Source organism: Dermacentor albipictus, chromosome 8, assembly GCF_038994185.2.
Source record: "Dermacentor albipictus isolate Rhodes 1998 colony chromosome 8, USDA_Dalb.pri_finalv2, whole genome shotgun sequence".
Lineage (NCBI taxonomy): Eukaryota > Metazoa > Arthropoda > Arachnida > Ixodida > Ixodidae > Dermacentor > Dermacentor albipictus.
Window position 1 is genome coordinate 12,675,631 of NC_091828.1, and position 25,088 is coordinate 12,700,718.

The 25,088-nt window shown below is 46.5% G+C and overlaps 1 protein-coding gene across 10 annotated transcripts in view; it reads left to right on the top strand.

Moving 5' to 3' along the window:
* The window catches only part of LOC139048619 (microtubule-associated serine/threonine-protein kinase 2-like), a 705,675-nt gene that overhangs the window by 189,221 nt on the left and 491,366 nt on the right, over positions 1-25,088 (top strand). For 7 of the 10 annotated variants that reach the window (XM_070523057.1, XM_070523062.1, XM_070523063.1 and 4 more), the window contains one exon: positions 9,229-9,390. The exons of 2 other annotated variants lie outside the window; for them this stretch is intronic. In XM_070523057.1, coding sequence (XP_070379158.1) covers positions 9,229-9,390 — 162 coding nt within the window. Of the gene's footprint in view, positions 1-9,228; positions 9,391-12,522; positions 12,640-25,088 lie in introns of those variants that run through there. One more of the 10 variants, XM_070523065.1, reaches the window with a different exon arrangement.

The window sequence follows — 25,088 nt, forward strand, 5'->3', positions numbered from 1 at the left end:
AGTACCAAGTAATCCACAGTGAAGGCAACAAGAACGTGCGTAAATTCTCGCCCTTCTTGTTGGCGAAATGTCTCACAAACACTATAGGACCTGGCTGCAAAGCCACAGAGATGTCCAATGGAGACCTGCTCCTTGAACTGAAAGATAAAACTCAATGTGCTAAATTAATGACTTGAAATGCATTGGCGATGTAGCAGACACTGTCGGCACATCGAACCATGAACCCGAGCCGTGGAGTAAAGTCTGAAGACGACTTCTTGGACCTTAGTAACGAAGAACTGCTTGAATGTTTCCAGGACAAAATATGATCAATTTAGAAAGAATCCTAATCCGCCGGAACAATGAACAACTTCCAACTAAGCACATTGTATTAACTTTTGGTTCTAGTGTGTTGCCTAGTACATTGGATGCAGGCTATATCAATTTACGTGTTAGGCATTACATCCCAAATCCTCGACGATGCTTTAGGTGCCAGAGGTATGGGCATGGATCTCAGACATGCAGAGCGACGGTGCTTTAGGTGCCAGAGGTATGGGCATGGATTTCAGGCATGCCGAGGAAGGCAGACTTGCGCGAAATGAAGCTCGAACGATCATCCATCAGATACTTCTGACTTATCTCCACATTGCGCGAACTGTCATCGAAGCGATCCAGCTTACTCCAGTACGTGCCCTAAATGGAAGAAAGAAAAAGAAGTCATTGCACTAAAAGTCAACGAACTTATAACATTTTACGAAGCAAGGAAACGTCTTTCGTACTTAGATCACACAAGCTTTTCTGAGGTGGCGCGACGGAGGCAGCGCCATAAATACCTCGGGAGTCTACCGCGGTCACTGATAGTGGTCCGGTAATCACTCTGCCTGCTCCCCTAGTGGCAGCAGCAAGTACTGCTCCATCATCGTTAAGGGTGGACCTGCAGACTTCGGTTCCGCAGGTTCCAAAGCTAAACTGAACTCCACGGCCTGGGACGCAAGTCTCTTCGCCTAGTTCACGATCCTCCAGCGCGTCCGAGATGCTTTGGATGTCGATCAAAAATCCCCTGCGTCATCGACGCTGAAAGATCAGCGCACTGACGAGCGTGCTAGAAGAGATAAAATACCTGTAACTGCTCAAACAAAGGCACCAGTAACCTAAACGGTTACCGTCCTTGTATACATATCTATCTATCTTTAACACGTGCTCTTGAACACAGACAATAATCTTCCTTGATATGACTACACAAACAATTCAACGGAATGTCAGGGGCCTATTTAGGAATCTCGATGATGTCAAAAAACTACCAGAGAAATATTAGCGACGACTGTTCTGTGTTCAAGCAACACATTTAAAGTCTACACACAAGAACTTCTTAAGACAATACATAATTTTCGGTAAAGATAGAAATAATGGTAATTATTCTTCAGGTGGTGTGGCAATCACAGCCCGAAAGTCAGTAGCATGCCAAAACCTATCACTGCAGAGTTCATTTGCAGCAGTGGCAGTTCGGGCTACATTGTTCAACAGACTTATAGCTATTTGCTCTATATATATATTGCCTGATGAACGGTTTGACACAGCAGAATTCGAAAACCTGATTGACCAGCTTCCCGAACCCTATACAGTAATCGGAGGCTTCAATGCTCACAGCATATTCTGGGGTGACTCAAGATGTGATGCGAGGGGACGGGCAATTGAAAAGTTCCTTCTTTCATCTGGAGGCTGTCTTTTTAACAAGACAGAGCCAACTTTTTACAGTCCTACACACAACACGTATTCGTGTACACACTTAGCCATAGGGTCAGCATCACTTCTTCCATACCTAGAATGGAGAGTTATTAGTAATCCATATGGGAGCGATCACTTCCCAACACTCCTAGAAAGGTGAGAGTGGCTTGTTGGGCTAGTTGGTACACGGCTATACTAGAAGAATGCCAGCAAACTTGAATTTAGAAAAATATCAAGAGGCAGACATACACAAAGAGACAGGAAGGTGGCTGGACTAAAAACTGATCTTCATTCATGAAAACGACGTCCCCCAAGTCCGTACTGAACATGCGCAGGCACAACAAAACAAAAACACAGTGAACACCTTATCTATACACGTCTACAGTTATCAAGAAATAAAACCTCTTTCTTGGTTAGGAACACAGATAGCGCGCTTACACACTTCTTGGGGCCAAGTTCATAGATGCGATAGGCTTCAATCAGCTTTCTTTCCTGCTGAGTATTAGCCTTCGCCAAGATTGAAACGTCACTGAAGACAGGGTTACAACCGCACTCCTTACAATGCAGCGGAATAGTACCTCCCGTGCATGTGGGTATTAGATTCGCATGCTCACGCATGCGGTCATTCACACAGTGACCAGTCTGTCCTATGTAATCTCTATCACATTTCAAAGGAATACTGTACACTACACATGTGTCGCACGTGCGGTGCTTCACGACATGCTTGGTATTGCACGTACTCTTTCGCGAAGTATGCTGCGAGACCCTCTTGCAAAGTTTTACAAGCTTGCAAGGCGCAGAACCAATCAAACTGATGTCGTTTCTTGCCGCAACCTTTTTCAATCTATGTGCAATGCCATGTACACACGGCCTAACCACCAAGTTCTTTTTTATTTTGTCTAGCACTTCGCGATCCCCCCCCCCCCCTGTTTTTCATTTACAAACGCTTGTACACAGATTCAGCCACTGCAGTGATCAAAGTCTTTGAAAAGCCTGCCGCTAAGAATCTCCTTTCTTGCTGGGCGGCTCAGTCTTGCATTAGATGCGTACAACTCTTTTCCACAGCATTCGACAAGCACCAAGAGGCTATGCCATGCTTGACCAGTCTCGTGTGAGCCGATTGGTACAGTAGCAACGCCTTTTTATTTCTCGGACTATAAGCTCAGCAAATGTGACCTTGAATGTGACCTTGAAAGATTACGTTCTCGTGAAGCCTGCGGCAAAAAGGACGTTCCACGTCCGCCGCCAAGGTCTGTGAGTGATAGCGCTGGCTAACACTCCCAGGGTTCTACTAGGGCACATAAATACCCAAGAAAGTGGATGGAAAAACGGCGCCTCGGTTGCTCAATTGGTAGAGCATCGCACGCGAAATGCGAAGGTTATGGATTCTGTGGTTTCAGATAGCGGCGGAGCATATATATGCTGACTGACGGAATAAACACACTTTGGTTGTTAGTCAGCGCCGTTGTCTGTGTCCCTTCACTCGTCCCGTCGTTTAGCGCTGTTTTTATTGCTCGTAGTTATGGATTCGGTTCCCACCTGCGGCAAATTGTTTTTCCATCCACTTTAATTATCAATAATTTATCGTTTCTTTATTTTCATTTATTAGGCACAAGTAATTTCCCCTATGTTGTCCGTGGTGTCAGTGTGGACTTCTTATGACTTGAATGAGAAAGGTTAGAGTCAAATCTAAAAACCTGATGAAATTTTCTTGTGGTGCCTCATGGGTGAAACTAAGGTGCCGAGAGCAATGCTGAAAAGCTGATAAAATACTGCAAAGGATATCAGTGAGACAATCACTTCGTCTGATATTTAAGAGAACCAGGCAATCACCATATTTAACCACCCCGGCAACATGGTAATCGGTAATGGCATCTGACAAAGACTTGTCGAATTGCGCCAAGAAAATACCGCACAGTACTGGCGCAACACTTGACCCTATACATATACCATTCTTGTGTAAAAACATCTTGCCAGCGAATTTAACAAAAGTTGTCGGCAAGTAAAATGATAACAGTTCCATAAAACTCTCATTCGAGAGGCCACAACTACCTTGAAAAGAAATCTCTGCAGGAAAGAGAGCTGATTGAAGCCTATCGCATCTCTAAACTTGTTCGTGAAAAGTGTGTAAGCGCGCCATCTGTTTTCCTAACCAAGAAAGGGCTTTTATTTCTTGGTAACTGTACACGTGTATAGATAACGTGTTAACTGTGTTTTTGTTTTGTTGTGCCTGCGCATGTTCAGTACGGACTTAGGGGATGTCGTTTTCATGAATGAAGATCAGTTGTTAGTCCAGCCACCTTCCTGTCTCTTTGTCTATGTCTGCCTCTTGATTTTTTTCTACTCTCAAGTTTGCTGGCATTCTCCTAGTATAACTCCTAGAAGCAACAAAGTGGCAAGATGGATCAGGTTACCCCAAAAAGTGGAAACTTCATAGTGCAGGCTGGTCGAAATTTAGCAACCTATGTAACTTATCACTGGAAGATGTGCACCACCTAGATGTAGAGGAACTGACCAGTTACATCACTGAACATATCCTCTGTTCTCCTAAAAACTGCATATCTTTGTCCTGCACAGATAAAGTCAATCCAAAACCGTGGTGGAACAAAGACTGTGAAACCGCAAAGAAACGCCAGAACAAAGCATGGAGTAGATTTTCACGCTACCCTGCAACAGAAAATCTAATGGAAATTAAGCGGTGGAAAGCAAATAGACGCCGTATCCGTCGAATATTCAAAAGAGAAAGCCGGACACGATACGTACCCGCCATAAACTCACAAATGAATGTTAGCAAAGTATATAAGAGCACACGTAAACTAAAAGGAAAACGTTCAAATCATTTTCCTCTCATCCCTGGCTCTGGCAATACACAGAAGTTCGAGCAAACACTCTTGGTGAGCACTTTCAAAGGGTATCAAGCTCCTAAAATTAAACCGAAATTTTCTTACACCATAAAAGATTAGCTGAAAACTGCATTTAGGGTCTCATAATACAGTAACATTTTTGCAACTGGTCATGTACCTTCACCTTGGATAGAGGCAATTCTCCTACCAATACTCAAACACGGCCTTCTTAGTTAACAGTTACAGACCAATTGAACTGACTAGCTCCTTACTTAAGGTATTTGAAAAAACGATTAACTCTCGCCTTGTGTTCTTTTGGAATATAATGGTATATTCGACCGTCGCCAATCTGGCTTCCGAAGAGCAAGGTCTACAACCGATAATCTTGTTCTCCGTGAATTATATATACGTGATGCATTTGTACACAGCCAATACTGTCTATCTGTATTCTTTGATCTTGAGAAGGCATATGATACTGCCTGGCAATACGGTATTCTGCAATACATGTTGCCCTATGGAATTTTGGTAGTATGCTGAACATTTTGCAAAATTACTTATTTGAAAGAAAGATCCGCGTAACAATTGGCAATGTACTATCGCGCACTTTTCTTCAAGAGAACGGTGTACCACAGGGAGGAGTGCTAAGTCGCACGCTTTTTATATTCAAAATGAACTCTCTCCGCTCTGTTATACTATCCATGGTGTGTTATTCCGTCTACGTGGACGATATCAAAATCAGCTTTAAATCTTGCAACCTGTCAATATGTGAACGCCAGATGGAGTTGAGTGTTAATCGGCTCACGAAATGGGCAGACGAAAACGGGTTTAGATTCAGTACAGAAAAGACTTCCTGTTTGCTGTTTTCTAGACGAAGAGGGGAATGTGCTGACCCTTGCATTACGATGCATGGGAGAAGCCTGGTAAATAGAAAAGAACAAAAATTTGTGCGTCTAATCTTCGACAGTAAGCAAACCTTCATGCAGCATATAAAACAGTTGAAGCTGAAACGTCTTAAAACTATGAACCTTTTAAAGATTTTATCTCACCAGTCGTGGGGAACAGATAGGTGTTGCCTCCTATCTCATTTTAAAAGCTTTGTGTTATCACGCATAGACTATGGATGTATTGTTTACCAGTCGGCTTCAAAGACAACAATTAGAGTACTCGATTCTGTCTAGCACTTAGGTATCCGCCTAGCACTTGGCGCCTGTCGTACGAGCCCTGTCCAAAATCTCTATGCAGAGTCGGATCTATGCCCACTGGATTATCTGCGTACATATCTCGGAGTCACCTATGCAATAAGAACCATGTTGTTAAAACAACATCAATTCGAAGCACTCATAAGTGATCAGTCCACAAATCAGTTGTATTTAAACAGGCTGTCAAATGCCCCGCCATTCCCGTTAGCAGTAAAATCTGTTGCAGGAAAACTCGGAGTAGTTTTGACAGATCTGCAGGCAAGTGATTACGTTGAACCCATCCCACCTTGGGAGCAAGGTACAGTCTCCTGTGACTTGTCCTTTACAGAACATAACAAAAACAGTTGTCCAAATGCCCTCACCCAGCAACATTTTTGGCCCTTGAAGACAGGTATAGATCTATGGCATTTTTCACAGATGCTTTAAAGTCTGCAACTTCGGTATCATGTGCAGCTCATAGCCCAAACTTCTCCAACTCTAAAACCTTGCATAACCGTAGCAGCATTTTTACAGCGGAAGCGTACGGTATTCTGATAACGCTTGAGTACATAGTACAGCACAACATACAAAAGTTTATAACATACACAGATTCTTTAAGCGTTGTCACAGCCCTGTCCTGTGGCAAAGCAAGCCGAAACCCTGTATTGAGCATCCTCCTTAAACACATTCACGCAGCATATAGCCAAAACCTTGCTCTTGTTGTATGCTGGGTGCCAGGCCACTCTGGGATCGCTGGCAATGAAATGGCGGACAACAATGCTGGACAAGCGGCTCATTGGGATACCATTGATGTAAGCTGGATACCTTGTGTGGACTTGAAACCTGTGGTACGAAAGGCGCTCCGTAATCATTGGCAAGCTGAATGGTACAAGGAACTTCAAAATAAGCTGCACCTGCTTAAACCGCAGTTAACCAAATCTTTTCCACTGAACCTTGATAGACACACCGAAGTCACCCTGGCACGACACAGAATAGGACACACTTATGGCACACACAAATACATCTAGACTGCAACTGGCCCACCAACATGCACACGCTACGGTGAGTACTTAAACGTCCTACATGTCCTCATTAAATTTCCTGAACTTCACCCAGCGCGAATGGCTCATTTTAGGGTACATAACTGAAATTATATACCCCCCATCCATCAATGTTCTTATCAGAGGATGCATTTTTTAACTTTAATGAGTGCTTAATTATCTTGCAGAAGTTAACTTTCTAGGCATTATCTCACATCATCCTAACCATCAGATTGTGCCTAACAGGTGAGATACAGTCTGATGCACAAAAGTATGTCTGAGCTCTCGCCCTTCTTGCGTAAGCAAGAGTCGTAGAGCAAGGGACTCGGACAATCTACAATAATTTCCCATGTGTGCCTGTAACCAATGCATTTAATGCCCTATATTTATCTTAGTAATAATTTTAGAATTCATGCGCTAGTATTTAAAAATCTATCTTACGTGTAGGCCTCTTACCGCCTTTATTTTAGGTCATAGCCCTAAACTCAAAATTTTACTAAACCAAAACACATGTCCTGGTCTTCTTTCGAGAAGATGTTAACTAAAATATCGAGAAGATGTTAACTTTGGGAACGAATAATATGGTGGCGTTTCAATATAGAAATGCTTTTGGCGCTGATACCGAGAATGTTAGTGCAATAATGGTGCTGTTACGTTTCATGGGTAACCGTATTTCACTAATATCGGCTCTGCTTAATTGATCTGTTCGGCAAATGGCGTCGTCAAATAACATTGACGGATACTGCGTTTAACGAGAAAACTTTTGAGTTATTTCCAATTAGAAATGAAATGTTTGCTATCCGAACACAATCGCTTGAAGCTGTGAGCCTACTGTAGGGGATACCGGTTTTGCAATGTCGCACATGGCAGCTCCGGAAATGTAGAAGCTGGTTTCTATCAGTAGGTTTGCTAAAACGTTTCGTCAACAATTTACCTTGCGATAGCGTAACTGTGACTTCCCGAAAGTTGACCGAACTTTATGAGTAATTGTGTTAAAATTTGATTGAGAGGTGAAAGTGATTGAAGTCATATATGAACTTTAAGAGGCTAGCCTCTCCGTCAGCCCAAATTAAGAAGATATTGTCAATAAAGCGCTTATAAAAGAAAAGTTGCAGTTCAGTACTCGCAAAAAAATTTTCCAGAACACATATGAATACATTAGCGTAATTTGGGCCTATTCAATTTCGCATTGACGTACCACTAATCTGAAGGTAATGAAAATTATTAAATTCACAGTTATTGAGCTCAAGAATAACCTTTAACAACGATCGCAGGCTTTGTTATCAACAAGCTTCTCGAAATAGGAACCTTCAGAAGTCCTAAGGACTGCTGCAATTCCATCGGCAAGTGGTATGTTAGTATAAAGAGAGGTGACATCGAGTGTTAGAAGGATTGCCTTATGCGGAATGACAAGATTTAATAGATCTTCAAGAAAGTGATTGGTATCTTTTACAAAAGACTGAAATGTTTCGGGAATCTTGTAAATAAGGGAGTCTACGCAGCACACTAGGTTCTCAGTTGTAGCGTTTACGTCTGAAATAATAGGACGGCCCGGATTTTCTTATTTTTGAATCTTCGGGAGCAAGTAAAATCTACCAGCCACAGGACTGAGCGGTACAAGTAACCGGGCGGTTTTTTCATCTATCTTTTTCTTTTTTAGTAGTGCCATGGATAAGCGTATCCTTCAAAATTCCCTGAAAGTTATCAGTTGGGTCATCCGGACGTGCTTCGTTAAAACTGGCATCCGACAATTGTCTGGTAAATTCCGCTATATAATACTGCTTATTAAGGAGAACAATTGCTCCTCCCTTATCTGCAGGTTTAATAGCAATGTCATGGTTATTGCTTAATTGTTCTAGCGCTCCATTTTCTTTCTTCGTCAGATTCGGTCAGTAAAGAACTCTGGTCTTGTATGCCTCGACGATATCACATTGTACTGCATTCATGTACATATCTGGACATTTATCGCGTTGCGGTGGTGGTGTCGAGTACTTGTGTGTGAGCACAAGTAGTCTGTTCTCGCAAGCACTATCACGGTTATGAAAGTACTCTTTAAGGTGGATGTTTCGACCAAAGTAGTCTAGTTCTAATAAAAGCTGAAATTCACCTAATCCTCCTGAGGATTGGCAAAAAGTAAGACCTTTCGATAAGGCAGTTATATAAGCATCGGAAAGAGTAACCGTGGCAAGGTTTACAACATTGTTGCTCGGTTCAGTGGGCTTACTTATAAGTGATGGTTCAAAGAGTACATTATTTTTACAACCCTTTTGTAGGTACACGTCACATAAGGCCATATATCAAAAAATCACGTTTTCCACGGCTACGTTTCTCACATAGCACCTGCGTTGCTGTCAAAGTGTTCAAGCTCATCGGTCAACTGGCTAAATAATCAATCAGTCGCACGCAATATCTGTGCCCTATTCATTTATATGTATCCTAATAAGGCTTTCGCGCTCATTGCAGTGCTCGAAGCGAGACCCTGAGACGGCTAAGCCAGTTGCGCTGCTACTGCGCAAGCTGATCGTCATCGTGGGCGAGGTGGCGAGCTCGCTGGAGAAGATAGGGGAGGTGCCCGTCACTGACTGGGTTGGCGTCGGGGAAGAACTTGTCAGGAAATATGAGAAGGTACTACTGACTCTGTTGCATCAGTACCACTCATGACATGGAGTCGTACGTCGGTATCAGCAAAGGTCACTCTGTAAAAAAAATGTAAACGTAGCTCACTCTCAACAAGTCACCGGACTACAGGCAAAAATGGCACGTACGAAGGCCTTTCTAATCGCCTACATTTCAGAAAATATATGTCTGACATCGAGAACGTTTTACTGTTTTTAGACGATACAGATATTTTATAAAAAGCCTATAAGAGCAACAAACATTGTGTTCTTGCAGACGAATTGATAGGTGAGCTGGACATGATTTGCCGCTAATACCGTGGGTACAGAATAATACTTCACAAAAAATAATAATTGGCATTGTTACTAGTGCCTTAGGGGCAGTATTTAAATGGCGACATTGAAGGTAGCCACATTTTTGCGCACCCTCGTTCTTTAAATCTTGAATCATGCACCTGATTAGAGATATTATTCGCCGAATTTCAACAGTACATCCAGACGATATCTTAACGTTGTAGTTATGGTGAAGAACACAGTCGCAAAACAGGGAATCACGAAACTAACATCTTATTGAGCCGACCTGTACCCACAAAAGTAAGGGCCAAACAATGAAACCCTCCTTTCCTCAGTAAGGAAGCCTTCATTGCGGTGAGGCTACCTTATGTCACTCTGAAAGCTTCCTTACTGAGGCGCCCTCGGTGAAGGCTTCCTTGGTACTTCCTCAGCATAAGGAGCCAAACAATGAAACCCTCCTTTCCTCACTAAGGAAGCCTTCATTGCAGTGAGGCTACCTTATGTCACTCTGAATGCTTCCTTACTGAGGGGCCCTCGGTGAAGGCTTCCTCGGTGCTTCCTCAGCATAAAGTAGCTCCAAAGCTACCTTCATGCGTCCTTACGCCGCTCCTGGCCCTGAACGAGCGCTTCACTTCATTGCTTAACCACGTGGCATTCGCTTGCGCATGCGCACTATCGCCCACCTGCGGAGAAGCGCGAGCACGGTACGTCTTGCCAGGCATGTTCGTTTCAGTCACGCGTGCGGCATGAAAGCATTGCTAGGCGTTGCTAGGCGTTGCAAGACGCCGGCGTGCCAGTGTTGCTGGAGCACATCAAGTTTTGCACTGTAATGCGCAAGTTTATTTTTAACTTTAGTAAACAAACTAGAAGAAAGTGTCCACGCTTCTCTATATTAGCTATTCAATTTAAAGATTGTGCGACGATACAACATTTTTTAATAGAATAATGGTGTTCGCGGAAAGATTTGAAGAAATAATCTCGAACCCAGGCACGCGGCAACCGCTCCTTAGGTGAGGACGGGTGAAGGGAGCTTTCAGAGTACGCTTCCTTCCTCCGTCGGTCCTTCGCTGTAAGGAGGCCTCACGTAAGGTTAGGAAGCGCTCGAAGGAAAGGAACGTTTTATTGTTTTTGCCAAGCTACCTTCATGCATCCTTACGCCGCTCCTGGCCTTGAACGAGCGCTTCGGCTCACTGCTTAACCACGTGACGTTTGCTTGCGCATGCGCACTGTCGCCCACCTGCGGAGAAGCGCGAGCACGGTACGTCTTGCCAGGCATGTTCGTTTCAGTCACGCGTGCGGCATGAAAGCATTGCTAGGCGTTGCTAGGCGTTGCAAGACGCCGGCGTGCCAGCGTTGCTGGAGCACATCAAGTTTTGCACTGTAATGCGCAGCTTTTTTTAAACTTTAGTAAACAAAACTAGAAAAAAGCGTCCACGCTTCTCTATATTAGCTCATCAACTTAAAGATGGTGCGACGATACAACCTTTTTTATTGAATAGTGGTGTTCTGGTGTTCGCCTAAAGCTTTTAATAGATAATCTCGAACCCACGCATGGCGGCAACCGCTCCTTACGTGAGGATGGGTGAAGGGAGCTTTCAGAGTATGCTTGCTTCCTCCATCGGTCCTTCGCTGTAAGGAGGCCTCACGTGAGGTTAGGAAGCACTCGAAGGAAAGGAACGTTTCATTGTTTGGGCCTAAGACACACTCGAAGCATAACGATAGCGGCGAGCACAGTCGGCGATCGTCGAAATCTGTGCTGCGGGTCAAAAGGGCCGCCTTTTACACATGATTCATCAAAGGTTGCAGCGTAATGGCTAATGTCCGCGCGCCTTGCAGAATGTACTGCACAATTCACGTCGTCCACAGGCTCCGCGCAGTGAAGTTTGCTGCGATCGCGGCGATATCTGTCGCACCACTGCCGTAACAAAGGGATGGCCAAAGCGCGGGAGGACGATATCGGAGGCGCGGAATCGGTGCTGGTGCTGGGTTTTTCTCAACGTTGACGATGGCACCTCCAACTGGATGAATTCTTATGCGTCGATTGAACGTGTGCACGAAAGGAAGAGAAAACAATGCTGATACTGTTGCGTTAAAAATTGCCACAGATTCGAAGGTCAGCCGGGAGTCAAACTGTACGAATTTAAAATCCTGGCCAGCAGCGGGACGAAGAACGACGAAAAAAAATTTACTGTTGCTGCGAGAAGCGTAAAGTAAGTATTATTATTGTATTGTGCTTTAGTAGTACCATATAAAGGATATGCCATGCTTAAGTTGTATCTGTTTGAGATCGCGCAACTACATCTGCGTGTTTTCGCTTGACGGGTGGTAAAGGGAGCATCTTTTGCTCAGCATACTTACTAGCGTAGCACGAAACATTACGCAATTTATTCGTAAGCAAAGGCTGTGTAGCTTCTTGTAGGTTACATGCGAACTTTTGCTACTTCGCTGCGAACGGTCGACATATATTTCAGTCAGAGCAATGCAACGGGCGTTCTGGACTTCCAACGAATCGTCAGAGATATGTTCAAAACACTTCGTAACCGAGGGAAAAGCAGAGTTACACATCCAGGCTACTAGCCCACATTATTTCCTGATGTTTACAAAGTTCGCCCATTCGATGCAACAAGATGGCTGACAAGATATGAAGGATGAATTGGAATAATAGTGTTTAATATCAACAAATGAATAACATGCATTACCAATAAAGAGTTCTCATGAAAGCAAATCTTATGCTTTATGTCATTGTCTTGTGCATTTTACGCGCTTTCAGATGGCACAAAAGAGCAGCATCGAGATCGGCACAGGTGAAGCCATACTGCGCAAGCAGTGAGTATGAGATGACATCGTGCCCACTGATAAAAGTGCTGCCACGGACGCACCTGAAGCAGCCTCAGATTGACAAACTTCTAATTTGGACATCGTTTGAGCGGATGTGGAAATGCTGGAGGTGAATTGTGTAGACAAAGTAAGCTGTTGCGTATGAGCTGCTTTTATGTGCATGATGTTAGGCTGAAAAATGATTCGCCTTTGTACATTAGAAATCTTGTAATTGCAGAAGACATATACCTGAACCATTGGTAGAAATGGCACAACAGGTGAAAAATTTTACATCTGGTTTTCTGCCAGTTCTATGAAGATGCACCAAGTAGGCCAACAGCAAGCCCTACTTAAGCGTACCTAAAGTGCCCCGATATCTACCGGCACTCAATCTCGCTGATGTTTACAGAGACGAAAACACTCAAGCAACGTTCTAGACGAATTGATTTTCACAACACGCTGCGCTCATCTACTTTAGAACATGTTTCATGATAGCTTGACAGAACGGCAGTTTCACGGGAAGCATCGCAGGCTGGAATTCTATGAAAACGGACTAGAATAATTTTACGTATTTGCCTCCACGAGGAAGCATGCTAAGGTGAATGAAACACTCGGTACTCCTGCTGGAGGGCAAGGCAATGCAATGCTTATTAGAGAGGGCATCATTCTTACCGTGTCACTATCGCAAGCTGCAGCTGGTACTGTGAGGGCGTGATTTTTTTACTGACATATTTATAATTTTCTCTTTTTTTGCTGGGTGGTTTCTGCTAACTACTTACTTTGATCTGATGCGGGCTTGTCAAGCTGAAGATGTCGCCTCCACAGGAGCCATGTTTACATTTATATGTTCATCAGAAGGCACTGACGTCGGAACCAATCTCTCACAAGATTGTTGTTGATACAGGACTATAATGCAGCCCTTCAACAGTGTCGCATTGCAGTGGACCACACCAGAGAACTGCCTGCTTTATGGTTTCATCAATATCACCAGCAAGGTTAAGCCCCCTGCAGGGAAAAGGCCTCTCCCATACTTCTCCGACTACCCCGGTCATGTGCTAATTGTGGCCATGCTGTCTCTGCAAATTTCTTAATTTCATCCGCCCACCTATCTTTCTGCCACCCTCTGCTAAGCTTCCCTTCCATTGGAATCCAGTCCGTAACCCTTAACGACCATCGGTATTCTTCCCTCCTCATTACATGTCCTGCCCATGCCCATTTCTTTTCCTTGACTTCAAGTAAGTTGTCATTAACTCGCGTTTGTTCCCTCAACGAATCTGCTCGTCTTGTTCCTTGCCGTTACACCCATCATTCTTTTTTCCATAGTTCATTGCGTCGTCCTCAATTTGATTAGAACCATTTTCGTAAGCGTCCAGATTTCTGCACCCTATGTGAGTACTGGTAAGACACAGCTGTTATACACTCTTCTCTTCAGGGATAATGGCAACCTGCTGTTCATGATCTGTGAATGCCTGCCAAATGTACACCCAGCCAATTCTTATTCTTCTGATCATTTCAGTCTCAAAATCCGGATCCACGGTCACTACCTGTCCTAAGTAGATGTATTCCCTTACCATTTCCAGTGCCTCGATACCTATCGTAAACTGCTGTTCTTTTCCGAGACTGTTAAACATTAGTTTTCTACAGATTAGTGAGAGAGAGAGAAGAGAAGAAGGAAAGGCAGGGAGGTTAACCAGACTGAGTTCAGTTTGCTACCCTATGCGTGGGGAGGGTAATGGGGAGTGAAAGAGAGAGAGGGAGAGAGATAACTTAAGTGTAGGATGTCTATATTCGGGGCACTCAAGTCTGTTGCCTTCAGGTAGTAAAAAAGCGCTCGAACTGCTTTCTCGCGCTAATGAACTGTGAGGCCAGGCTCCCAAGATCTTCGCTTCTGTAAATGGTCTGTCATCCAGTCTATTCAAGGCACACTGGAGAGTCTCATCCACCCTCCTGCTTTGCCTCTCCAGGTCGGTGAGCTTTGCATTGCAATTGGCCCCCTCAGTTATTAAGCAAGGCAATATCATCAGCGAATCGCAAGTTACAAAAGTATTCTCCATTTACTCTTATCACCAATTCTTCTGAATCCAGGCCTCTGAATGCCTCCTGTAAAAACGCTGTGAATAGCATTGGCGAGATCCTAATTGCGTGCCTGATGCCTTTCCTTATTGAGATTTTGTTGCTTTATTTATGAAACACAAGGGTGGCTGTGGAGCCGCTGTAGATATCTTGCAGTATTTTTACATATGGCTCTCTAGATGCTGATTCTGTAATGTCTTCATGAATGAAGTTTCGACTGAGTCAAACACTTTCTCGTAATCAATGAAAGCAATATATAAGGGTTGGTTATATTCCGCACATTTCTCTATCAGCTGATTGATAGTGTGAATATGGTTGAGACGAATTTGCGAAATACTGCCTGGTCCTTTGGTTGACAGAAGTCTAAGGTGTTCCTGATTCTATTTGCGATTACCTTAGTAAATAATTTGTAGGCAACGAACAGTAAGTTGATCGGTCTATAATTTTTCAAGTCTTTGACATCCTCTTTCTTATGGATTAGGATTGTGTTAGCGTTCTTCCGAGATTCCGCTACGCTGGAAATCATGAGGCATTGAGTATACAGCGTGGCACGTTTTTCAAGAGCAATCTGCCCACCATCCTCCAACAGATCTGCTGTTATCTGATCCTCCCCAGCTACCTTCCCCATTTGCATAGGTCTCATGGCTTTCTTTACTTCTTCCGGCGTTACTTGTGGGATGCAATACGACAGTGTAAAATAATTCGTCCCTGTTATCGGTGAACTTTGTGGCATAACGCTAGATCTGTTTGCCGTTTTGCTCAGCTTGCTACCGGCATCTGCTGAACAGACGTCTGACATGCCATTATCCAACAGGCTGGTTGTTTTTCTGATGAAGCTTAAGTTGAGGATAACTTACTCATCCTTAGTCCGTCAGCAGAATTACTGCTTCAAGGTACTTCAACATTGTGCTACGTACACTGTGCTGTGTCATCTGAACGTGGATATACCATTCACCAACGCACGCCATGAAGGTCACAATTCCCGGTTGATTCAAGCTTCACTATTCGCTAGTATCCTACGCTAATAAACTACACGGAGGACCGAAGAGAGTAGCCCCATACCGTGGAGAAGAAAGGGTGGGTATTCCAATTATAAGAGTGGTTACACGTTCAAGCTTTTTGTCCGGATAACCCCGTACGGAGCGATGCGTTTTTGTTGAAATGTTTATGAAGGAATATGCACAGATACCTTCATCACTGCGGACTAGGGGTTTTTTGAGCTAGGGGTACTGGATGATATGATATCTGACAAGTACTTTGCAGGAATGCGTGGGGGTCTAGAGCAGGCGAACACTGCACTGGTGGTGTCTCCTTTCGTAAAGGGTCATTGCGAATTTACAGAATCTAAGTGCAAGAGATATATCCCATAGGAAAGTGCGAATTCATGTTTAATGTATGATTAAGAGGATTAAGACTTACAAAATTCTCAAGTCACGAGTGCCAACTGAGCTAATTGCTTCGATGAGCGACATATTATTACGATATTATCCCGAGATGCTCAAGAGAGAGAGAGAGAGAATCAACTTTTGTGCTGAGCCCTTAGTGACGGGTGGTGCGCGCTGGCACCAGATGGGATGGAACCAGGCACGTACCCAGGCTGGGGCCCGGGGGGGCCCGGGCCCCCCCCCCGAAATCAAGTGGCATACCCCCCTCCTCCCCACCCACGCCACCACTCCTCACACATTCCTAAAGCGCCGCCAGATTAATGTTGAGACTTGGCAGCTCTTCATCGGTCAGCCTTATGCTGCCTTTTTCAGTCCTTTTAGATGGCGGTAGTCATCGGCATCTCTTGTAATGTGAAGGACAGTTTTCTCGTAGACTCCGCACCCACGCGATTAACTCGAGATGCGCTCAGTTGTCACCATCTATTCAACCGTCACGCGCATAGCTGTTGCTTTTGTTAGTTCAACCTTCTTTGTTTAGGCTGATCCTGGGACCAGGAGAGGGTTGCGGCTGTTACTCAGCTGGTCTGTACTCTCATGAAACGAGTTGCGGCCGGAGAAAACACCAATTGCGTTTAACTTTTCCCTTTGCTTCATTATTTCCTTGAGTTACGGCTCGCCGCGACTCTGACAGATGCCCGAAGCCATATACACGTGATATGGGTTAGATAAGGTGGGAAATAAAATGATGTGAAAGAGCGTCCATCAAGAAACCCTGCAATAACCCTTGCACCCATAAGCAAGATGACTGTCGCCAGTTACCTCGTCTGTTTTTCCTTAATTGTATAGCACTTTTCGTGCAAAATTGGAAACCGGAAACAAAAATCGCAAGGAGTTGAGAAATTAAGCGATCTACTAAGGGAGAGAGCCAACGCAACAACCAAACTGCAAGCAAAAGCGAATGATAAAAATGTTAACCGTTGTTTATGAAAATATTTATAGATCAACATCTTTTTAAAAAAAATGAAGTAGAGAAAACGCCGCCGGAAGTGGAGAATATTACTTGCTTTGAATGACGCTTCTGCAGTTATCGGTCGAACCGCCTCACGTAGCCACATCTCTCCTGTGCCTATGTGGGTGTTTTTCTAACCTTTCTCGGTGAGCGCAGTACGTCTAGAATCGCAGAGTCCTGCGCTCTACGCGGTTGTATGGGACTGGCGGCCGCACAGCGTTACGCAATTCGCGGAACTGTCAAAACTGATCCACAAGGCGAAAATAACTGATATTCGAAAATATAACATGTGAAAGACTGAAGAAGCCGTAAAAAAATGAACGCAGCCTGAAATCAGTAAAAAAGAAACCTGGCATAGGACAAACCATGATGTATGCACTAAAAGATAAGAGGGATAATATCATAAGCAATCTCGAAGATACAGTAAAAGCAGCGGAAAAATTCTAAGCTGACCTGTATACAGTACCCAGAGGAGTCACGATACCTCACTTAGAAACAGTAATGAACAGGATATAGAAACTCTACTATAACTAGCGATGAGGTCAGAAGGGCGCTGCAAGACATGAAACGATGAAGAGCGGGAAGAGAAGGTTGAATAACAGTCCATTTAATCAAAGATGGAGAAGACATAATGCTTGGAAAACTGGCGGCTCTTTACACGAAGTGTATATCGACTGCAAGGGTCCCAGAAAACTGGAAGAATGCAGAGATTATACTAATCCGCAAAAAAGTCGACGTTAAAGAATTGAAAAATTATAGGACCATTAGCTTGCTTCCAGTATTATATAAGATATTTACCAAAATAATCTCCAATAGAATAAGGGCAACACTGAATTTTGTCAACCAAGGGAACAGGCTGGCTTCAGGAAGAGATACCTTACAATGGATCACATCCATGTCATCAATCAGGTATCGCAAAATCTGCAGAGTACAATAAGCCTCTCTATGTGGCGTATATAGATTACGAAAATGCATTTGATTCAGTAGAGATACCAGCAGTCTAGAGGCACTACGTAATCAAGGACTACAGAACGCTTACGTAAAAAGCTTGAAAATATTGCTACATGCGTGTGGTATTTGTTTGTTTGAACGAGGTGCGTGGGCGCCATCACTCCAGAAAAGAGGAGGAAGAACGAACTGGGCTCGCGCTGTGAATCTAACCGGTCAGCGCTGCAACCGTGGTGTAAATATAATCTGTAAATAGTTTCTCGTCTTACTGGCTCGTCCTTCGCGTAAGAATATATACAGAGGTTCTACAGCTACCTTAATTCAACCCAAGAAAAGCAGGGAGATACCTATAGGGAAATGGGTCAGACAGGGAGACACAATTTCTTCAAAGCTATTCACTGCGTGCTTATAAGAATTCAAGCTATTAAACTGGGAAGGCTTAGGAGTAAAGATCGACGGAAACTATCTCAACAACCTTCGGTTTGCCGATGACATTGTTCTATTCAACAACAATGCAGACGAGTTACAACAAATGATTCGAGACCTTAACAGAGAGAGTGTAAGAGTGGGGTTGAATATTAATATGCAGAAGGTGACAATAATGATAAAAAGCCTGGCAAAGGAACAAGAGATCAGGCTCGCCAGTCGGCCACTAGACACTGTGAAGGAGTACGTTTACCTAGGTCAATTAATCACAGGGAACCCTGATCATGAGAAGGAAATTCACAGAAGAACAAAAATAGGTTGGATCGCATACGGCAGACATTGCCAGCACCTGACTGGAAGCTTACCATTATTATTGAAAAGTAAGGTGTGCAATCAGTGCATTTTGCCAGTGCTGACTTATGGGGCAGAGACTTGAGAGCAAGTAAAGAACCGCGAAAAGAGCGATCGAACGAAGATTGCTAGGCATAACGTTAAGAGAGAGAGCGGTTTGGATCAGAGAGCGAACGGGTTTAAACGATATTCTAATTGACATCAAGAGGACAAAATGTAGCTGCGCAGGTCTTGTAATGCGCCGGTTAGATAACCGTTGAACCATTAGGGTTACAGAATGGGTACCAAGAGAAGGAAAATGCAATCGAGGACGACAAAACACTAAGTGGAGCGATGAAATTAGGAAATTCGCGGGCTCTAGTTGGAATCGGTTGGCGCAGGAGAGGGGTAAATGGAGATCGCAGGGAGAGGCCTTAATCCTGCAGTGGACATAAAACATGATGATGATGATGATGATGATGATGGAGGTGGTGGGCCCCCCCCCCCCCGAAAAAAAATCCTGGGTACGTGCCTGGATGGAACCTTATTCTCAGGTCCCATATGTGTCCAGCAGTTCCTGGCCCCTAGCCGCCAGCGCGAGCTGGGTCGGTAGGTCGGGGCTGGACAACATGGTCTCCCATCGCTCGGGGGGGTTGGGGCTGGGGAGGGTGGGGGGTAGGGATGGTGGGGGGTACTTGAGCTTAGTGCACTCTGCAAGGATGTGTGCTAGAGTGCCTTTTGACCGTCGGCAAAAAGGGCATGAAGTGTCATGCTCTGTTGGGAACATCTTATGCAAGAGCACTGGATTCGCTAGCGACCCCGCTTGCATGCGTCGCACGATCGTTTGCTGAATTCGGTTGAGTTGCGGATGCGGACGGGGAAGCCTACATCTGCCGCTTCTGTACATTTGCGTGATTTCTTTGTAGCTTGTCACGGGGTGCGGTAGCCCTGGCTCGTCCTCGGCCCGGATCGATAGTTCTCGGGCATAGTGGTCGGCGAGTCCGAGATGCTCAAGAGAGGAGCCGCCGCGAGTACGGCGAAGTGGTTCTGTGCCATTGGCGCGAGCGAATGTAGGCTTGGCGCTCTTGCTCCAGTGTAAATAGCCTGTAAGTAGTCTCTTATGTCGCTGTCTTTTTACGCGCAACATTCTGGTGGAGGTGAGCGATCCCCGTCCTCGACAGGGAACTCCGGAGTTGTCAGTACATCGAGCTTGTCACCATGCCTCCCGGTGACGAGCTCGCCTCTGCAACGGCTTCGGCTGGTCCAACTGCTCCAATCTTCACGGTTGCCCAAAATCGCGACCCTGGTGTGTTCTCTGGCCAGGAGGTACAGGATGCTGCCGAATGGATCAAGCTATGTGAACATGCCAGCGTTAATAACAGATGGTACCCAACCATTATGCTCGCCAATGTAATTCGCCAATTCGCCAATGTAATTCGCCAATTCGGCGGGACCCCACCCGTGTCACACCAAATGCATGACGACGTGATAACCAGTTGGGGCAACTTCAAAGAAAAGCCACGGAAACTGTTCGGCGACCCCATTGGGTGCGAGGTTGCTGCGAGAAAAGCTCTTGCGTCTAGTGTTCAGACACCTGCAGAGCCATACGTTTCATATATCCACAACGTCTTGGCTCTATGCCGCAAAGCTGACCATGCAATGTCTGAAGCAGATAAGGTGGCGAGTGTGCTAAAAGGCATCGCCGACGCCGCTTTCAATTTGCTTGTTTTCGACACCGTCTCAACTATCGACGCCATCATAAACGAATGCCGTCGCTTTGAACAAGCTAAGAGCCGCCGTATCTCACACCACATCACGCGGCTACCCAACACTGCTGCTACGTCGACATGTGAGGGTCGACTGCCTCAGACTACCACCTGTTACGACGTAACCCGTATTGTTCGCTGCGAACTCCAGGCCAGCTGTTCACCAGCTTTCTCAGCGACGCCTCCCGATCCACCAGCAACGACAACTGCGATGATTCAGGCCGTCGTCAGATAGGAATTTCAGAAAATGGGTCGGACCTCTGTGTGTTCAACTGCTCAACCCAGCGTTCCCCAGTTCTCTAGCGGCCGTGCTCGTCCCCGGCAGTCTTTTTCTGCCACATTTCGCTGCAACCCGTCCGAATGGCGTACTCCTGATGACCAGCCGATCTGCCTCCACAGCTGTCGCATCGGCCACGTCGCTCGTCACTGCCGCAACCGATGGCCACCACCTCCTCGGACATACGCCGCTGCTTTATCCCCGCACATTTGTACCTTCTGTTCCCTCTACCACCCACCTTGAACCCACTGCCACTGATGCTCCTGCTCCGAACATTCGTTACAGCCGCTCGCCCTCACCTCAACGCCATCAGTCTCGCTCGCCCCCAACCCTCTCGCTTCTCTTGTGCCGCCTATCGCCTCCCCGATCCCATCAGAAAAGTAGGCACTGCAACTTCTGGAGGTGAAGCTGCGTTGTCGACCCTGCACTCAAATCCTCTGCTCAAGTTACCTACGAACGAAAACCTTCTTGACGTTGACGTTGACAGCTATCCTGTCATGGCACTCAGCGATACAGGAGCACATCTTTCCATTATGAGTGCTGCCTTCCGACGACGACTGAACGGAACTCCTCACCGCAGCGTCGGCACGCGTCGTCCGCGTTGCGGATGGTGGTACTGTGCCTCTCATCGGAATGTGTTGGTATGCGTAAGCATCGCCGGCCACCACACTCTTGTGCTCTTCACCGTGATTGATCATTGCCCCCACGATCTAATTCTCGGCCTCGATTTTCTCTCCGCGCTTTCTGCTCTTATTGACTGCTCTGCCAGTACGCTTCGCCTTGAGTTACCCGTGCTCGCAGAACCTTCTGACACACCCCAGTACCCCTTAAGCCCCACCGGCTTTCTTCGCCTGCTGCCAAAGTCAATAGCCTATATTGAACTGTTGTCTTCCCTACAACTTCCTGATGGCAAGTACCTCGTCACTCCTCTGCCCAACATTCCATGCAGTTTGGCGTTACCGTGCCTCGCAGTAAACTTACTATTACTGCGAACCGCACTCACATGCCTGTGTTTAACTTTAGCTTGGCAAAGCAAATTCTACCGCAAGGCAACGTGGGAAGGTGCCAGCGTGGATTGTCTCGGCGACCATCACGTGGCAGCGTGATCGACCGATGGTTCTTGCGAGCTCAGCAGCCCCCCCCCCCACCCCCGACACGCGCGCCAGCCTCGGGTGCCGATGCGAACTGTAAGAAAATGTTCGCGACGGACCTGTCCTCTGCGCCTACTGAAGGCCTTTCCCAAATATTATCGTCCTAGCGAGATATTTTCGACTTCAGCGATCGCCCTTTAGGCCAGACGCTCGCGGTCAGGCATCGGATTCTTCGTGGCCATGCTACAAAGCAAATTCACCGATGCCTATTCACCGATGACAGTACCAAGTTTCTGCGTCGAAAAACCGAGTAATTCAAAGTGTAGGGACGAAATGCTAGATAAAAAACATCATTGTGCCTTCTTCGAGTCCGTGGGTGTCACCTGTGGTGTTGGTTAAGGACGACACGTGGCGCTTTTGTGTAGATTACCGTCATCTGAACAACATAACAAAGAAAGACGTCTACCCGTTCCTACGCACAGACGACGGCCTTGACTGCCTGCACAGTTCCAGCTAATTCTTTTCTATTGATCTTCATTCTGGATACTCGCAGACTGCTGTTGACAATATGGACATTAAAGATATCGCGTTCATCACACCTAATGGCCTATACTAATTTAAGTAATGTCGTTTGGATTATGTCGCGCCACTGCCACCTTTGCGCGTATGATGGGCTCCTTGCTCCAAGGTTTCAAATGGTACACATGCCTCTGCAACCTCAACGACGTCATCGCCATCTCGCCAACGTTCGACACTCACCTTGAGCTTCTAGCAACTATGCTTGATGTATTTGGAAAGGCGAAGCTGCAGGTTAACTCTTCTAAATGTTATCTTGGCCACCGCCAAATTACTCTTCTGGGTCATTTCGTTGACGCTTCCGCAGTACAGTCTTATCCAGGGAACACACGCGCTGTCCGAGATTTTCCAGTTCTGAAGACATCCGCAGACGTTCGAAGTTTTGTAGGGCTATGCTCGCAGTATCGTCGTGTTGTTCAAGATTTTGCTGCAATTGCTAGACCCCTCACAAATGTTTTGAAGAAAGGCGTAAGATTCTCGTGGGGTACTTCGGAAGCCGCCGCCTTCTCTCGTCTCCTCAGTCTTCTAACCTCACCACCCATTCTCTCCCACTTCGACCCTACAGAATTCTGTACAGATGCCACTGGTCATGGCATAGGTGCCGTCTTAGCCCAGCGTCAGCGTGGCCAAGATCACGTTATTGCTTATCTGAGCCGCCTCCTAGCACCATCGGAGCGCAACTTTTTCATTACGGAACGAGAATGCCTTGCTGTTGTCTGGGTGGTTGCGAAGTTCCGTCCTTACCTTTACGGTCGCCCTTTTGCGTAGTCCCTGACAATCATGCTCTTTGTTGGCTCATAATGCAAAAAGATCCTACAGGCCGACTTGGTTGATGGGCTTTAAGGCCACAAGAATTTTCAGGTTCCGTGGTGTACTAGTCTGGCCGCCTGCACCAAGACGCTGACAGCTTGTCGCGTTACCCTGTGCATGGCTCTGACTCCTCCATTATTACCAGTGCTGCTTCCGTATTCTCTGTATCACAGCTGCTTCATTTCGCCGACGAGCAACGTCATGACGCGCACATCAGAGCACCCCTCCGCTCCACCGTTGTAGAAGAGCTTCACGACGCACCAACGGCAGGCTACCTCGGCATATATTGAACCTTGTGGGGATGCGCGACTCTCGCGCGTCCCCTGATGTTTTTCCCGCATAGCGCGTCTCTTGTAGTGCGGCTTCGCCGCGTGGCCTGCGTCACGCCCGCGGCGGTCGATGTGGTTGGGGCGCAGTGCGAGAGATGGCGCGAGTGTTGCGCTGCTAACGCCGCCGACAGGTGAGGTTACTTGGGCGCCGAAAGGAAGGCGCTTGCTCTTTCCCGGCGGGTCGGCGAGCAGCGTGGACATTCCGCGCGCGCGGCGACCCATGCGACTGCGAGACCGCCTCGCGTGGCCGCCTTCGAACGCGCCACCGTTGGCGTGACCGAACACGCGAACGACCAGGCGTTGGGATCCAGCATGGGACGAACATATTCGCTCGTTTTCCGGTCGCGGTAAGTCGGACTTCTAGATTTGTCGCGCGCCCACCGGCATGTTTTGTGGATAGCAACTCGGCTAGCAAGCATTTATCTATGAAAGGTGCAATAAATGCCCTTGTGATTGTTTGCACTACTGTGTTGTCGTTCCTTTGTCCCGAGAGCACGGGAGGAGAACCCTACATCTGGCTGCCCAACGTGGGGCTCTTGGGGCATCGGACGGTAGATGTAACAGTTTTGCTTCGTTCGAGACCTTTGTTTGAACCGAAGCGTAGGCCTAGCGTGGATTTTGATCGCTAGCGTCGGCGGCGTGCTTTCTTGAGCGAGGCGACGGTGTCTGTAGTGTGTTTAAACATGTCTACATGCTAAGATTTTCGCAAGTGTTTTTTTAATGACATTTGTCAGTACGAGAGCCACGTGGTCTGCATCCTGGGAGAACGAGGCTGAGCGCCCGCGGAGCAGTCGCAAGCCTGAAGCGAGTGAGTACGGAATCCTCGTGGGTGGTCCGAATTTCTTATGTAAATAGCTTCTTCTGTCTCTTTGACTCAGATGAAGTCGCGGCTCTGGGAGCCGGGTGGCCGCGGGCCAAGGGTGCCACTACGGGCTGACTGGTATTCCGGCCTGGCAACGGGCGCTCCGACACCGTCTGGGACGGTTGGCGCCGTCGACTCGGATGCTGTGTGCACTGAGCGGAGTAGGACCACCTCACAGAGCTGACGCCTCCTCGCGGCTGCCTGTTTCACGCTCATTTTGGGTGTTGTTTTTGGATGCCGGTTGTTGTCAGGGTAGCAATGCTTTAGGCGTAAGGCTTTACGTAGCTGCCTGTCGCACGTGGAGGGACACAACCTGGTGGACTGTGGCGTAGAGGTGTTGCAATTTGCTTCCCTGATTCTATTTAGCCTCTCACGAATTGAAATTACTCGTTCGACTCAAGGAAGCGAGCTTCGTTCACGTGAACTTAGCATTTGAGTAGCTGCCCGATCTTTGCTAGCCGAGTTGAACATCGTACCACGTGGGCGATGCGCATGCAGAATTCCTCTCCCTTGCACTACTTTAGTGTTTGCCGAGTGTGTTGAGTTTACGCAGCGTGATTGGAGTCACCCCTGGTTTGCCGTCACCTGCACATCGTCTACGCTGCTGCTCCGGACTACAATCGAGCCACCCCGGGCGATGATGATGCTGTGACCAGTTCGGCGCAGTGACTTCGGCGGCCTCCTTTATCCAGCTCACAACCCTCGGCGGCGGACA